Source organism: Erinaceus europaeus, chromosome 11 (assembly GCF_950295315.1).
Source record: "Erinaceus europaeus chromosome 11, mEriEur2.1, whole genome shotgun sequence".
In the NCBI taxonomy this organism is placed as follows: domain Eukaryota; kingdom Metazoa; phylum Chordata; class Mammalia; order Eulipotyphla; family Erinaceidae; genus Erinaceus; species Erinaceus europaeus.
In genome coordinates this window covers 115,915,059-115,931,616 of record NC_080172.1, presented here as the reverse complement: position 1 = coordinate 115,931,616, position 16,558 = coordinate 115,915,059, and the positions used below count along the sequence as shown (strand labels likewise).

At 49.1% G+C, this 16,558-nt stretch overlaps 2 protein-coding genes across 2 annotated transcripts in view; both read left to right on the top strand.

Moving 5' to 3' along the window:
* ATP13A2 (ATPase cation transporting 13A2) overlaps positions 1-16,558 on the top strand; it is a 387,527-nt gene that overhangs the window by 226,697 nt on the left and 144,272 nt on the right. The window lies entirely within an intron of this gene.
* PADI2 (peptidyl arginine deiminase 2) overlaps positions 1-16,558 on the top strand; it is a 74,282-nt gene that overhangs the window by 7,307 nt on the left and 50,417 nt on the right. Inside the window, exons 2-3 of the mRNA XM_007523718.3 lie at positions 8,977-9,160; positions 10,593-10,665. Coding sequence (XP_007523780.1) covers positions 8,977-9,160; positions 10,593-10,665 — 257 coding nt within the window. The remainder of the gene's footprint in view (positions 1-8,976; positions 9,161-10,592; positions 10,666-16,558) is intronic.

Genomic DNA, 16,558 nt, shown 5'->3' with positions numbered 1-16,558 from the left:
TCACATACTCACACTCACACTCTCACACACACACATTCACACACAGTCACACACTCACACACTCATACACACACACACATACACACACACTCACACACACTCACATACACATACACACACACACTCACATACTCACACACACTCACACTCTCACACACACACATTCACACACAGTCACACACTCACTCATACACACACACACACACACACTCACACACACTCATACACACACACTCACACACACACACTCACACACGCACACACACACACACACACACACACACTCACACACACAGAGCAGGAAGCCAGCCCTTGGTCCTCTTTCTAAGGTTTTGGTGCCCATATGCAAAACAAGTAGATTCAGTGAGAGAGAGCTCACCCAGCAGAGTGCACACTTTACATGCACAAGGACCTGGGTTCTAGTCCCCCAGCCACCTCATGGGAGCACCATCCACAAGGGAAAAAAAAAAAGAGAGATGTTGCTTGAGGCCCTGGGTTCAATCCCCAGCACTTCCACCTAAAATAAGGGGGGGGTGGGGAAGAAAGAAAGAAAGAAAGAGAGAGAGAAAGCCAGCCTTTGAGAAAGAAAGGAAGGAAGGAAGGAAGGAAGGAAGGAAGGAAGGAAGGAAGGAAGGAAGGAAGGAAGGAAGAAGGAGTGGTCCGGGAGGTGGCACAGTGGATGAAGTATTGGACTCTCAAGCACGAGGTCCTGAGTTCAATCCCCGACAGCACATGTAACAGAGTGATGTCTGGTTCTTTCTCTCTCTCCTATCCCTCTCATTAATAAATAAATAGAATTTTTTAAAAAGAAAAGAAAAAACAAAGAGAGAAGAAAAGAAAGAGAGACAGGCAGCCAAGGAAGGGAAAGATAGCAAGAAATAATGAGACATGACCCCAAAGAGTCTATAACCCCTATGGGAGAGAAATACTGAGCATTTGTTAAGTGTTGTTACCAGCAAAGATGAGGAGAAGTCAGTCCTGGTTGGGGAGATCAGAGAAGACTTTCTGGAGGAAGTGCCGGCCAAGCTGGATCTTGAAGTGTGAGCAAGGCTTCACTAGGTGATCAGGACATGCCATACAGGAACAAAAGTGCCTTACCAGAACGTAGGGACACGTATGGTTCTAGTAGCCAGGGACATATCCGCTCCGATGGCTTCAAAGGCCAGGCTGTGTCCTGTGGGCAGTGGGGAGTTCCTGAAGGTGTCTGTGAGGGGAGACCACAGCTCTTGTTGTTTAGCGCCTAAGGAGAGGGCTCAGGTGAGCTGGAGGCACTGCTGCCCAGTGAGAGAGGTCGCTGGGGTTCCCGGGCAGAGACAGATGCCAGCTGGAGACTGATGTCATCATTTGTCTCCAGGGCTCCCGCCCACCTCAGGATGACAGCCACCACCACCACACCAGGTGTGAGCTCTGACCTTCATCCCTTCACTCCTTTCCTTGAGGGCACTAACTAGGGGACTGTATGCCAGACCAGCACCCACGACCCCCCCACCCCACTCAGACTCCCACAAAGACCCGAGTGCAAGGATGTCACACCCAGGCTGCCAAGAGCTGGGGTCACAGTGGAGATGATCCCTGGCTGGTGTTAACGAGACCCAGGACAGGTGGACGGGCTGGGTCAGATGCCAGTAAGGAGCAGGCATGGCATGCCCAGCAGCTCCACCCCTGCAAAGCTCTGCCCTCAAGTGAGCAAAAGCCAGAGACATCCGCTGGTTCTCCAGAGACCACACAGCTCGGTGGGGCCGGGCCAACGTTACAACGCAAAGTACAGAACACCCTTGTCTACGTCTGAGTCTGCTTTGCCATCCGGCTCGAACTCCTCTTTGTTTGGTTAGTTTGGGTTTGGGTTTTGGTTTTGGTTTTGAAGTGCATCATTTGTCCCTGTCTGATTCTTCCACTTTGTGGATTCTTCTTTGTTTTCCTTGTAATTTCTGAGAGAGAGAGAGACCACAGCACTGGCTCCCTCCCTCAGGAAGCTTCTGCTGCTGCCATGCAGGGTTCACTCTTGTGGTGTCAGGAGCTCAGAACCAGGTTCCTGGTACAACTATACTCTGTGGGGCGAGCTGCTCCCAACCCCCTCAAGTTATCTGGTTTGACTCTGTCTGATAAGCTCCTTCCTTTCTGCCCGTTTCCAAGGCCACCTCAGTGACTCACTTGCACAGCTACAGTCACCTGCCTGACGTCCCTGCTTGCTCTTTCTTTAAAAATGTTTGTTTGGGGGAGTCGGGTGGTGGCGCAGTGGGTTAAGCGCAAGGACCGGTGTGAGGATCCCAGTTCAAGCCCCCCGCTCCCCACCTGCAGGGGAGTCTCTTCACAGGTGGTGAAGCGGGTCTACAGGTGTCTGTCTTTCTCTCCCCCTCTCTGTCTTCCCCTCCTCTCTCCATTTCTCTCTGTCCTATCCGACAGTGACAACATCAATAACAAACACAACAATAAAACAACAAGGACAACAAAAGGGAAGAAAGAGAGAAAGGGAAAGAAAGAAAGAAAGGAAGGAAGGAAGGAAGGAAGGAAGGAAGGAAGAGAAAGAAAGAAAGAAAGAAAGAAAGAAAGAAAGAAAGAAAGAAAGAAAGAAAGGGAAAGAAAGGGAGGAAGGAAGAAGAGAGGGAAGGGAAGGGGGAAGATGGATGGATGGATGGATGGATGGATGGATGGATGGATGGATGGATGGATGGATGGTAGATGGTAAATGGATCGATATATGGATGGATGGATGGATGGATGGATGGATGGTAGATGGTAAATGGATCGATATATGGATGGATGGATGGATGGATGGATGGATGGATCTGAGGAGAGAGCATAATGGTTGTTCTGCAAAAAGACTTTCATTCCTGAGGCACCAAAGGTCCCAGGTTCAGTCCCCAGTACCCCCATAAACCAGAGCTGAGCAGTGCTCTGGGGAAAAACAGTAAATAAATAATAAAAACGCAACAAAAATTAATAAAGAAAGAAAGTGAGGCTGGACAGTCAAGTTGAGACTCTGCTAGGGGCTGCTAGGTCAGCACAGGAGACAGCCGGCACGGAGGAGCTTGGATATGTTCGAGCAGGCGAGCGCACTGACGCCTGTCAAGGAACCCACTCTGAGGGCCAGGCAGTGGCACACCTGGTTGAGTGCACACAGTACAGCACTCAAGGACACGGGTTCAAGCCCCCCTCCGTCCCCACCTGCATGGGGGGAAGCTTCATGAGTGGTAAAGCAGGTCTGCAGGTGTCTCTCTGTCTCTCTCTGTTTGTCCCCCTCTCCCTTCTCAATGTCTGTCTCTACCCAATAATAAATAATATTAAAAGTTAATAAAATAAATTGTAATATAGTATATAAAGAGAAAAGGAAAGAAAGAAGTCACTCCATGAGAGTTTGGGAAGCCATGAAGGGTGCTCATCTGGCCATGACTCCCCAGAATCCCCAGCTTGCCCAGGACACAGCAAAAGCCCCCAAAACTGGCAGCCATCCTGCCATCCACACTCTCTTTAATCTCGTTTCCATCAGCAGAAGCTTGTGGTCACTGCCAACACCCCCTCTCTTTGTCCAGGAACCCTTTCTCTGCCTCTCCTTGCAGCCCCCCATCCCCCCCCTGAACACTGGGTCCCCACAGCTCTCAGGTTTTGGGGGTAGGGGGGGCAGATTCTCAGAGCTTCTTCCTGGGGAGGGAGCCGTGGGCAGGATCTGCAGGGGACAATGGGCGGCTTTGTTGCTTTTGCCAGGGCTGCTCCAAGAATAGCTGTTTGCTCAGCTCTGAATGGGCCTGGTGCTGGGGTAAGAGGGTGTGGGGCCCTGGAGCTCTAACGTGGGCCAGGCCGTAACCCTCTGAGCCTCTGGGGCCTCTTTGGTTTTTCACTGCTCCCACCCCCAGTAAGAAGCAGGGTAGCTCGCCCACAGTAACTATCGGCACATCTGGGGCCTAAAAGATTATCCTGTCTTAAGTATTTATCAAGTGAGGTGTTTTCCCCAGAACAGAATTAATTATATGTAAAAGGCCGATATAGGGGGCCAGGCGGTGGCACCAGGTTCGAGCTCCCACTCCCCATCTGCTGTAGGGAAATTTCACAATCAGTGAAGCAAGTCTGTGGGTGTTTCTATTGCTCTTCCTATCTCTATCGCCCCTTCCCCTCTCAATATCTCTCATCCTATCAAATAGAAAGGGGGAAAGAATGGCCATGGGAGTGATGGATTCATTGTGCAGACACCCAGCCCCAGTGATAACCCTGGTGGCAATGAGAGAGACCCAGTGATAACCCTGGTGGCAATGAGAGAGAGAGAGAGAGAGAGAGAGAGAGAGAGAGGCCCAGTAGATAAAAGCAGCTGAAATGACAGTGACTCTGGGTAAAAAAAAAATGCAGAGTTCTGACTGGCAGAAGCCCTCAGCCTTCTGGTGTCTCCCTCCTCTCCCCTCTCCCCTCCAGCCAAGGCTCTGTGCTCCAAACTCCAGCCCTTCTCTCGTTTTGTTCTAGAAGCTAATTGAGGAAAGACCTTGCCCCTAAGCCACCCAACTTGCATGAGAAGAATGTTTCCCAGAAGCTTGTGATATCTTTATCTAAACCATTATTCCACTTGTACTTTTTTTCAAGCCATTTTTAATAGCGGTTTACAAGATTGTTAAGATTATAGGGTCCAGACCCACACCACACCCACCACCAAAGCTCTGTGTCCCTCACGCTCCCAAGTTAACAGCCACACTGCTCATAAAGTCTTAGAGACAGTTCCTGGGCTTCTGTTTTTGTTCTGCAAGTTCATACGAATCTGTTCTCTAGGCTCCACGTATGACTGAAACCGTCTGGTAGTTGTTTTTTCATCTCTCTACCTATTTCAGTAAGCATCATTGCCTCCAAGTCAATCCATTTTGTCCCAAAGGACACATTATCATATTTTTGATGGCATAGTAGTATTCCATGGAATATATATCCTATAACTTCTTTAACCAGTCATCTTTCAATGGGCACTTAGGCTGCTTCCACCTGGAGTACTTGCAACTTTTTCTCCCCCCCCCCACACTGGGGACCAGGCAAGCTCAGACTTTACCATGTAAGGGGGCTTCCAACCACCAGACGGGGGGCACTGTGCAAAGAAGTAGTTCCACAAATGGGAGAGTGGTGCTGTGGTATCTCCCCTTCCCTGTTTTTTACTCACTACCTAGGGAAAAAAAATGAAAAGAGTCTGTCAAGAGAGGTGGGATTGTGCAGATATGAAGCACCAGAGAAGACCTAGCTGGAAAATATATATATATTTCAGAAAGGAAAACACACAGCAGAACTTGGACTGGAGTTGGTGTAATGCACCAAAGTCAAGGACTCTGGGATGAGGGAGGGTTCGGGTCCTGGGACATGATGGCGGAGGAGGACCTAGTGGGGGTCAGAGTGTGATGTGGAAATCAGACATGGACCAACGACTGTATTTCAGTGTCGACTGTAAACGACTGATCCCACAAATAAAGAAAACACACACACAAGCACACAAGCACACATGCACACACGCACACACACATACACATTTATATATATATATATATATATATATATATATATATATATATATATATATATATGGAAATGCTGGCTTACAAAACTCGTCACTTATCACCAGGGCACATTTTCACTTCTCCCCAAAATAAGTACCAGCCCCAAATTTCCCTCTTACCCCACCACAGGGCACTGGACCCCCAAATCAAAGGTTTTCTTTAAACTGACTCATATTTTTCATGCAACTTTATTCTAAATGGAGAGCTTCTCACCAACATCAGTAGTCATCCTCTGTGTACTGCCGTACAGGTAAGACATTTAAGGAAAACATAAGTCTCCATGGATCAATAGTAAGTCACTAATAAAATTTTTTTCTAAAATACCTAAGTCACATCCTCCCCCCTCCCACCTCCTCCTCCTCCTCCTTTTCCTCCTTCTCCTCCTCCTCCTCCTCCTTCTACTCCTCCTTCTCCTCCTCCTCCTCCTCCTCCTCCTCCTCCTCCTCCTCCTCCTTCTCCTTCTCCTCTTCCTCCTCCTTTTTCCTGCTAGGACTTTACTGGAATTTCACCTCATTCACGACTTCCTGCACATTAATTTTGTTTCTTCTTTTTTCCAGACTGGGGAGTGGGGGACATGAGGAGGGAGAAGAGACAGAGAGGGAGAGAAAGAGGCACCAGAGTATAAGGCTTCCCCTTGGCTGGGGGCTCAAACCCACTCTCAGGGCAGGGCACAGTGTGCACTCTAACGGGTGAGCTGCCCTCTGCCCACAGGGCTCCCCCGAGGTGTCCGTTCACGCCCTGCTTAACAGCACCTGAAGTGGATGCCCATCTACCACGCCAATGCAGGACACTTCTGAAAGGCTTGTGCTCCATTTCGCTTCGCTTTAGTGTGTGTGTGTGTGTGTGTGTGTGTGTGTGTGTGTGTGTGTGTGTGTGTGTCTCCATCCCACATCCCTGTTAGACTTTTGTTTGGTTGGTTTAGTTTTTGCCTCTAGGGTTATCACTGGGGCTCGGTACCAGCACTACCAAGCCACTGCTCCTGGAGGCCATTTTCACCATTTTATTGGACAGGACAGAGAGAAATTGAGGGGGGGGGAGACCTGCAGACCTACTTCACCACTTGTCAAGCATCGCCCCTGCAGGTGGGGAGCCAGATCCTTTCTCAGGTCCTTGCGTCCAGTACTATGTGAGCTTAGCCAGATATAGCACCGCCCAGCACAACTGTGTTAGACTCTAAAGGAGGAGGATGCAGGAGGCCAGAACCCACCCTCAGGATTTGCAATCTAGCTGGCTATACAGTGAAACAAAATGCAGCTCTGCCCTGCACACTGAGCGGCAAAGCCTGCAGGACAGACAGGAGGCCTGAGTGGACACCCTTTGTCTTAAAAGCCAGCAGATGGACACTTGAAGGCTACAAGGAGTGTACTTCAAATCCCTTAGCAACCTGCTGGCAAAGTCAGGCATGAAAGCAGGTCTCTCACCCGTTTACCCCAGTCCTGGCTTATTAACCAGCTCCTGTGCCCCCCACTGGTGGGTGTGGACAGAGGGCAGGACAGAAGGCCCTGGCCAATGAGTGACCACTGTCGGATCAGCCAGTGTCCCCAGGATGAAAAGTGGCAGGAGCCCAGGAAGTAGAGCAGCCTGGAGGCTTTTCTTAAGCTCCATTCCCAGCAGTGGTCACAGGCTGCCAGGCCCCAGTCCCATCCACCTGCCAGCATCCAAGACCAGTAGCCCCTGTCACCTGTCACTTGGGTCAGAAAAACCTTTCCTGGCAGCCTCTGCAGACTCACATGGCCTCAGCCCATCTGAGGCTCTGCCCACCAGACTGCACTGCTACGTGCCCAGATCAGTGGTTCTCGAAGTCTACCTCCTGCATTGGTAGTTCTTGGAGCCTGGCAGAAAGTCACGTTCCCCAGCCTCGCTTCAGAGCTACAGAATCTGAAACTCTGCAGAGGGGTCCAGCCACCTGTGCTCTGACAAGCCCTCCAGGGACCGCTGGAAACCCCTGGTCATGAGCTCTTGTCAGTTCTGGCCACTGTTTACATCTTCAGCAGTCTTCGTTGCACCTGTCATGCCAGCTGGACTCCCTGGGAACAGGGCTCTCAAATCTGTAACCTTGACAAAGCACTCCTAGGCGGCTGGGCGGTGGTGCACCTGGTTGAGTGACCATGTTGCCAGGCTCAAGGACCTGGATTCAAGTCCCCAGTCCCCACCTGCAGGCGGAGAGACTTCACGAGCAATGAAGCAGGTCTGCCGGTGTCTTTCCCTCTCTATCTCCCCCTGCCTTCTTAATTTCTCTGTGCCCTATCAATAAGTAAATAAATATAAGATGAAATAATCCCCTGGAGACTGTCACAACACACACACCCTTTATGATCTGATGCTACTCAACCATAGTTTCTGAGCTAGCCAGAAACCAGAAGCAGCTGGTCCTCAAAATAGCACTTAGGCCCTTGAGGCAGACACTGCCCCTGTGTCTTAATCTCTGATCCTGCGAGAAGCCCGCCTAAGTCCCATGAGCCCTCTGTGGTCTTTAGGAACCTTCAGCCCAGGGAGCTGGATTAGCAAGACTGGCTCCTTCCTCTGTAACTGTCCTCCTGCTAAGCCTGTGTCTTTACAGCTCAAAATGCCTGACCCCCTTCCCAGAGGCTGGGTGACTTGGTGGCAAACTGACTTTGCACTGTTCTGGGGGCAGGAAGTCTGTGACCAGGGGGCCACTGTGGCCAGGTCCTGTGAGGGCTCTCTTCCTAGCTGGCAGCCGGACGCCTTCTCCAGTCTTCTTACTGGGCGTCTTGCTGTTGGTCTGCTTCTAATTCTGCTTCTAAGACCCCTTCTGTTTTGATCATCACGTTAGGTTTGCTTGCATTGCTTAACGCTGTGGTCTATTTACATAATCATTGTTTTGTTTGAGACCCGCACTGGTTTAATCCCCACTGGTTCGCGGTCTTTTTCCACTCCGCCCCCTCTCCTGGTCACATCCCATTTTCCACCGTTTAATCCCCACTGGTTCGTGCTTTGTCCTTCTCCCCGCCCCCGATCCTACCTACTTCCTCTTCCGACCTGACACTTCCACCTCAGGAGATATAAAGGACAGGATTTTCTAGTGAATAGAGATTAGATTGATTGCACTGCATCTCCGCTCACCAATAAAGATTGAACTGCGTTCCCAGCTCAGCCATGAGTCCCTGGTTGTCTCTCTCCCGCCCGCGAAGCTAGCCCGGCATCTTGCAAGGCCTTCCTTGGTTCTCCCGGACCCAGAGGCCTTTGGTTAAAGAAAACTTATCCAAGCCTATTGGGATCTCATCCTGGTGAATACATCCCCCCTCCATGTTCTCCTAGAAGCTCAGTCTCCAGTTACCAGGACCAGCTTGGGACTTGCGTGTCCGAGGCTCAATCACTGTCACCAACGTCAGCCAAAACTTAGTGATGTTCTAGTCTCTCCCTCTCCTCACCTCATCTCATCCCAGCTCCCTAGCTCCCCCTGCCTGGGGCTCCCCATCACCCTCTCTCTTCTCTCCCGCAGCGCGGCCCCAGCAGGGGCACAGACATTCAGCCTGAAGCGCTCAGAGCGCGTGCAGGTGGAGGTGGTGCGCGATGGACAGGCGGAGGAGGTGGCCACCAACGGCAAACAGCGCTGGCCTCTCTCACCCAGCACCACGCTGCGGCTCACCATGGGCCAGGCCAGCACCGAGGCCAGCAGCGACAAGGTACCGGGGCCGGGGACGCCAGGGCGAGCGTGGTCTGGAGTGGGATCAGGCCAGCTAGCAACAGTCCAACAGAAACAGAATTCAGGGGGCCGGGTGTCAGCCGCCTGGTTCAGCACACACGTTACCATACTCAAGGGCCAAGGTTCAAGCCCCAGTCTGCACCTCCAGAGGGCAGCTTCACCAGCGATGAAGCAGGGCTGCAGGTATTTCTGTCTCTCCATCTCCAGCTTCCCACCCACCCATCCACCCCCACCTTCTCAATTTCTCTCTGTCCTATCAAATAACTAAATTTTTTTTTAACTTTTCATTTTCTTTCTTTTTTTATTAGACTTTGCACTTTACAGATGAGATCATAGTCACAGGTATGGGTGTCTTGCCCAGGTTTACAAGGGTTCGTGGGTAGGTAATAAGATAATGAATAAGGGTGAGTGAACCCCCCCCCCAGAAGATCCGACATGGATTTCACTCAAAAAGAATTTCAAGAGAGCATGCCTGATAGGTGTGTGATTTCCAAGCTGCTCCTTAAAAAAAAAAAAAAAAATTAAAGAAGCAGTACAAATTCTTGTGTCATTTTGATACCTAGTAGCCATGTAAAAAGAGAAATAGAAGGGAGTCAGGCAGTAGCACAGCAGGTTAAGCGCACGTGTCACAAAGCGCAAGGACTGCCTGAAGGATCCCGGTTCGAGCCCCCGGCTCCCCACCTGCAGGGGAGTCGCTTCACAGGCGGTGAAGCAGGTCTGCAGGTGTCTGTCTCTCTCTCCCCCTCTCTGTCTTCCCCTCCTCTCTCCATTTCTCTCTGTCTTATCCAACAATGACATCAATAACAATAATAACTACAACAATAAAAAAAGGGCAACAAAAATAAATATTTTTAAAAAGAGAAAAAGAAAAAATAATAGCGAACAAAAGAAAGACAAAAAGAAATAGGTGAGTTTAAGTTTAGGGACATAGTTTACTGAGTTTTTTTATATCTAAAATAGCACCATTTCAGCATGATGCCAACATCAAGAAGTATTCCTGAGAAAGTCTCTGCTTTTCTTTATTTTTAAATTGTTAACAACTATGTTTAAAACTATTTTATTATTTAATTTTGGATAGAGATGGGAAGAAATTGAGAGGAAGGAGTAGCGAGGGGGAGAGAGAAAGAGTGACACTTACAGCCCTGCTTCACTGTTTGTGAAACATCCCCCCCTCTCCCACAGATGGGACTGGGGGCTTAAACCCCGGTCGTTGTGTGTGGTGACGTACAAATTCTACCAAGTGCACCACCATCAGGAAAGAAGCAGCCCACCCATCCAGGAATGCTGCCTGGAGGAGAGGGTGTGGAGAACTGACATGACCCACTGTGAGGCAAGGAGGAGGGGCCCTGGCGATCTTTCTAACTCTGATCTGTTTCTTCTCTTCTCTCCCTTCCAATGTTCCTGTCACCAAGGTAACCGTCAACTACTATGAGAAGGAAAGCAGCACCCCCATAGACCAAGCTGGGCTCTTCCTCACGGCCATCGGTGAGTTGACTTGGCCTTTGTCCCCAGGGGCTCCGCTGGGACCCTCCTGGGCCACCCAGGCTGTTTTCAGCACTGTGGGCCTGGTGCCCAGAGCTTCCTGTAAATACTGCAGACCAGAGAAGTGAGGCTGTGCGTGCCCAGGCTCTCCTGTGCCAGGGCCGGGATATCGTGCAGGAGGAGGTGTGTCACTTGGTCTCACAATGTCACCCAGTGTCAGGGGGCCCACCGCAGGAAGTGTGCGGTGCAGAGAGAGAAGACCAAACCCTGCAGCCTGGAGAAAAACTCCAGGTCCTGAGAGAGTGACCTCCATCCACGGTGTCCATGACAAGCCTCGTGGCTCCCTCCCTCCCCGGGGCCAACCCTGGTGCAGAGATGAGTCTTAACTCACCCGGTCCACACCCTTTTTTGATTCAGAAAGGCAGTGATGCTCAGAGAAGACAAGGGACTCACTCAAGTCATCACCACAAGGACTGCTCCTTGCCTGGGCCCCTTCCACCCAGCCGAGGCGTGGACTAGGGAAGGGGCACCCAGGCTGGCCCAGTGAGGCCCAGAAACATGCCCTTCTCAACGGCCAGTGTCTCTCCTCCTCCCCTTGAGTTCAGCTGTGACTTTTCTATTTTTACCCAGAGCACTGCTCAGCTTTGAGCAGTGGGGGGGGGGGCAGTTTTGAACCTGGGACTTTGGAGCCTCAGGCATGAGAGTCTCTTTACATAACCATGATGCTATCTCCCCCACCTTCTATTTCTTTATTGGGGAATTAATGTTTTACATTCAGCAGTAAATACAATAGTTTGTACATGCATAACATTTCCCAGTTTTCCATATAACAATACAACCCCCACTAGGGCCTCTGTCATCCTTCATGGACCTGTATTCTCCCCACCCACCCCCACCCACCCCAGAGTCTTTTACTTGGGTGTGATACGCCAATTCCAGTTCAGGTTCTACTTGTGTTTGCTCTTCTGATCTTGGTTTTCAGCTTCTGCCTGAGAGTGAGATCATCCCATATTCCTCCTTCTGTTTCTGACTTTTTTCACTTAACATGAATTTTTCAAGGTCCATCCAAGATCGGCTGAAAATGGTGAAGTCACCATTTTTTATAGCTGAGTAGTATTCCATTGTGTATATAGACCACAACTTGCTCAGCCACTCATCTGTTGTTGGACACCTGGGTTGCTTCTAGGTTTTGGCTATTACAAATTGTGCTGCCAAGAACATATGTGTACACAGATCTTTTTGGATGGATGTGTTGGGTTCCTTAGGATCTATCCCCAGGAGAGGAATTGCAGGATCATAGGGTAGGTCCATTTCTAGCCTTCTGAGAGTTCTCCAGACTGTTCTCCACAGAGGTTGGACCCATTGACATTCCCACCAGCAGTACAGGAGGGTTCCTTTGACCCCACACCCTCTCCAGCATTTGCTGCTGTTACCTTTTCTGATGTATGACATTCTCACAGGAGTGAAATGGTATCTCATTGTTGTCTTGATTTGCATTTCTCTGTCAATCAGAGACTTGGAGCATTTTTTCATGTGTTTCTCGGCCTTTTGGATCTCTTCTGTGGTGAATATTCTGTCCATGTCCTCCCCCCATTTTTGGATGGGGTTATTTGTTATCTTGTTGTTGAGTCTGGCAAGCTCTTTATATATTTTGGTTATTAAACTCTTGTCTGATGTATGGCATGTAAAGATCTTCTCCCATTCTGTGAGGGGTCTCTTGGTTTGGGTAGTGGTTTCTTTTGCTGTGCAGAAGCTTTTTAATTTGATGTAGTCCCATAGGTTTATACTTGCCTTAGTCTTCCTTGTAATTGGATTCGTTTCATTGAAAATGTCTTTAAAATTTATGCGGAAAAAAGTTCTGCCAATATTTTCCTCTAAGTATCTGATAGTTTCTGGTCTAACATCCAAGTCCTTGATCCACTTGGAATTTACTTTTGTATTTGGTGAAATACAGTGATTCAGTTTCATTCTTCTGCATATTTCGACCCATGTTTTCCAACGCCATTTGTTGAAGAGACTCTGCTTTCCCCATTTAATAGTCTGGGCACCTTTGTCAGTTTTTCAGTGTATAAGTCTTTCACTTCTTTGGTTAGGTTTATTCCTAGATATTTTATTGTTTTTGTTGCTATAGTAAAAGGAATTGATTTCTGAATTTCAACTTCTTCTAACTTAGTGTTTGCATAGAGGAATGCCACTGACTTTTGAATGTTAACTTTGTAGCCTGACACCTTACTGTATGATGATTTCCAAAAGCTTCTTGCTAGATTCCTTGGGTTTTTCTATGTATACTATCATGTCATCTGCAAATAGGGAGAGTCTGACTTCTTCTCTTCCAATCTGTATCCCTTTAATTCCTTGCTCCAGCAAGAAAACATTTAAATGTCATGACCATTCAAGCCCGAGTTTAATATTAACTGACTTGCTGCGTGGCAGGTGGAGCGTTCCCAGCGGCTAAAAGTCAGTCATGTGCCGAAGGCCTTAAAATAATAGTGTCTTCAAGGTATTGATCCCAGTCTGTGCCCACAGCTGGCTGTTGATGATGCAGAAGAGAGGAGACACTGATGTCTACTGATGCCCGCAAGTTCCCAGGCTGATTCCAGAGGCTTCACCAGAGGGGTCTCAGTCAATTCTTACAGCTATTCCAGAGATGGACTGTTAACATCTTCCCTCCCTCTTCCCCTTTTTATTTGATAGGTCAGAGAGAAATTAAAAGGGGAGAGGGGAGGACAGGAAGGGAGAGAGAAGGAGAGACCTGCAGGTGGTCCAGGGGTGGTGGCGCAGTGGATAAATCATTGAACTCTCAAGCATGAGGTCCCAAGTTCAATTCTTGGCAGCACATGAACCAGAGTGATGTCTGCTGTGTTCTCTCTCTCTATCTCCCTCCCTCGCCCCCTCTTTCCCCCCCTCTCTCTTTCTCTCTCTCTCCTTCTCTCCCTCTCTCTCTCGCTCTATCTATCTATATCTATCTATCTCTCTCCTCTTATCCTCCTCATTAATAAATGACTAAAATCTAAAAAAAAAAAATTTTAAGAAAAGAAAAGAGACCTGCAGCACTACTTCACCTTCACCTCTGCAGATGGGCAGGGGGGTTGAAGCTGGGTCTGTGTGCATGGTAACATGTGCCCTCACCTGGGTGCCCCACTGCCCGACCCCAATTCATCCTCATTTTATGGGTGCGGAAACAAAGGCCCATGATCACCCAGCATGGGTCCTGGGTGTGCTCCCACCACCACATGCACCCACCAAGCGCAGACTAGGAGAACTCCGCAGAAGGTGTGGCAGTGTGCTGGTCTCGCTCCCATAAAAATAATAAGCATTTTCATGACAGGGCCCAGGAGGTAGTGCCGTGGTAGTGATGGGGCTCATATACAAAGGTCCAATCCCCAGCACCACCAACAACCAGAGCTGAGTAGTGTTCTGGTTATAAATAAATAAATAAATAAATAAATAAATAAATAAATAAATAAGGAGTCGGGCGGTAGTGCAGCAGGTTAAGCGCAAGGATTAGGGTTAGGGTTAGGGTAAGGATCCCGGTTCGAGCCCCCTGGCTCCCCACCTGCAGGGGAGTCGTTTCACAGGCGGTGAAGCAGGTCTGCAGGTGTCTGTCTTTCTCTTCCTCTCTCTGTCTTCCCCTCCTCTCTCCATTTCTCTCTGTCCTATCCAACAACAATGATGTCAACAACAATAATAACTACAACAACAATTAAAACAAGGGCAACAAAAGGGAAAATAAATAAATATTTTTTAAAATGTTTAATAAATAAATAGCACCAGAAACAAATAAAAGTGTCCCCAAGATTACACCCCTGGAAAGTGGTTTGGGGAATGGTCTGTTGTTTTCGCCGGGCTATGTTGTTTTCACCGAGCTGGCTTCACGGGCGGGTAACAGACGACCAGGGACTCATGGTTGAGCTGTAGGCAGTATCTCTTTATTCATGCAGGACGCAGCACAATCTAAGACGAGCTAAGCTAAACTCAAGTACCCTAAAACTCACAATGCTGTCTTTATATATACTTGCCAAGTAGGGTGGAAACAGGATGTGACATAGAGAGGGTGGAGAGAAAAGTGACTGGTGAAAATCAGAGTGTGACAAGGAGGGGGCAGAGCAGGTGAGAATCCTATCACTGAACCACCAATGCCCTGGAGTGCTTTATGTAAATGTAAAAGTGATTTATGTAAATAGACCAAAGCTTTGAATGGGATTAAATCTATCCCTATGTAGGCATATGGTTAAGCAGAAGCCAGGGGGAGCTGGCATACTATCCAACACTGGTCCCTCATTTCCATTATCTCACATTCTTGGGGTGTCCTGGAACTCTCCCCCACCACCAAACTCCTTCCCAGTCCAGCCCCCTCCTCTAGTCCTGTGCTTATGGCTGTAGACAGTGATGAGGGTCTTTTGCTTTCTAGCTTATCCTCGAGTGAACATGGTCCCTGCTCACCCCACCACACTTTCTGTACCAAGGGAGGGTCCAACTTTGGGGCGGGACCCTCAGGACAGCCTGGGGGGCCCTAGCAGATGGTAAGCAGGCCTCTGGACAGCAGCTGAGGGCTGGCAGTAGTGTGGCCTCACATGCACACAGAGCCCCCAGCCTGTCTCAGATAACGTCCCAAGGAAACCCAACCCCACAGGCACCAGGACACCTGAGATCAGGAGCAGCAAGGACAGTGACCACGGGCCTGTCAGATGAAGGCCGTCCCAAGGGCCGACTGCACCATCAAAGAGGCAAAAGTAAGAGGAACTTCAAGTAGATGATAAGTTAAAAGACCCCAGAGAGGGGCCGGGTGGTGGCACACCTGGTTGAGCACACATGTTACAATGTGCAAGGACCCAGGTTCAAGCCCCTGGTCCCCACCTGCAGGGAGAAGGCCTCACAAGTCGTGATGCAGGGCTGCTGTAGGTGTTTCTCTGTGTCTCCTCACCGTCTTTCCCTTCCTTCTCTCTTTCCCTGTTTCTATCCAATAAAATATAATAATAAAATAAAATAAACCCCAGGGGGCAGGAAGGGACTTTTCCTCTCCACTATAACACCTAAAATTCGTGCTCAGAGGAGACCCCATGGGGTACATCAGGGCTGGCCCCCAGCAGCTACCAAGACACCCCCATAATGAACGGCCAGGCTCATCCTTCTGAGGCTCTGAGGTTGTGCTTGCGCTGAATAATTATTTTGTTTAACCACACAAGCTCTGGGAGTTTCGGTCCCATAGACCAAAAAAATTTCCACTGCCACACACACCCCAAAAAACGTCATTAATAAAACAATTTATCTTTCTCACTATCATCTTTACCCCAAAAAGTTGGCATAGTCTTAGAAAAAAAAAACAAAGACAAGCATTTATATTGCATAAATAAACTTACGGGGTGGAGACGATAGCATAGTGGTTATGCAAAAGGTCTACATGCGTGAGCTCCTGGGGTCCCAGATTCAGCCCCTAGAGCCAGAGTTGGGCCATGCTCTGGTTAAAATAATACTAATAATATCAAGTGTCAGAGTTCCTCCTATTTACTATGCTATTATAATTGGTAGCATCCTTTTAATGGAAATAAAGACTGTACTTGGGGTTCACGAATTAAAATAAAGTAAATAAGCCTCATGAAAAATTCACCCCCCCCCGAAATTCTATTTCCTGTTCCACCAGGCTCCCTGGTGGAACATGGTCTCCCTGGGGCCCACGGGTCTGTCTGATGCCTCTGGGTCTTGTCCCTTGGTATCTGTCCTGGGGCCCCGAGCCCCACACCTGCCTGAGCACTTAGGAACAACACGTGGAGGCGAGAATCCTCTGAACAGCCTCCAATGATGGGGCTGCCCCCCGAGAACGTCTCTGAGTCCATCTCCCCCCGGTTCTGCTCTGAGGGGAAGGAGCCTTGCTGATGAGTAGACAGACGCGAGGCTT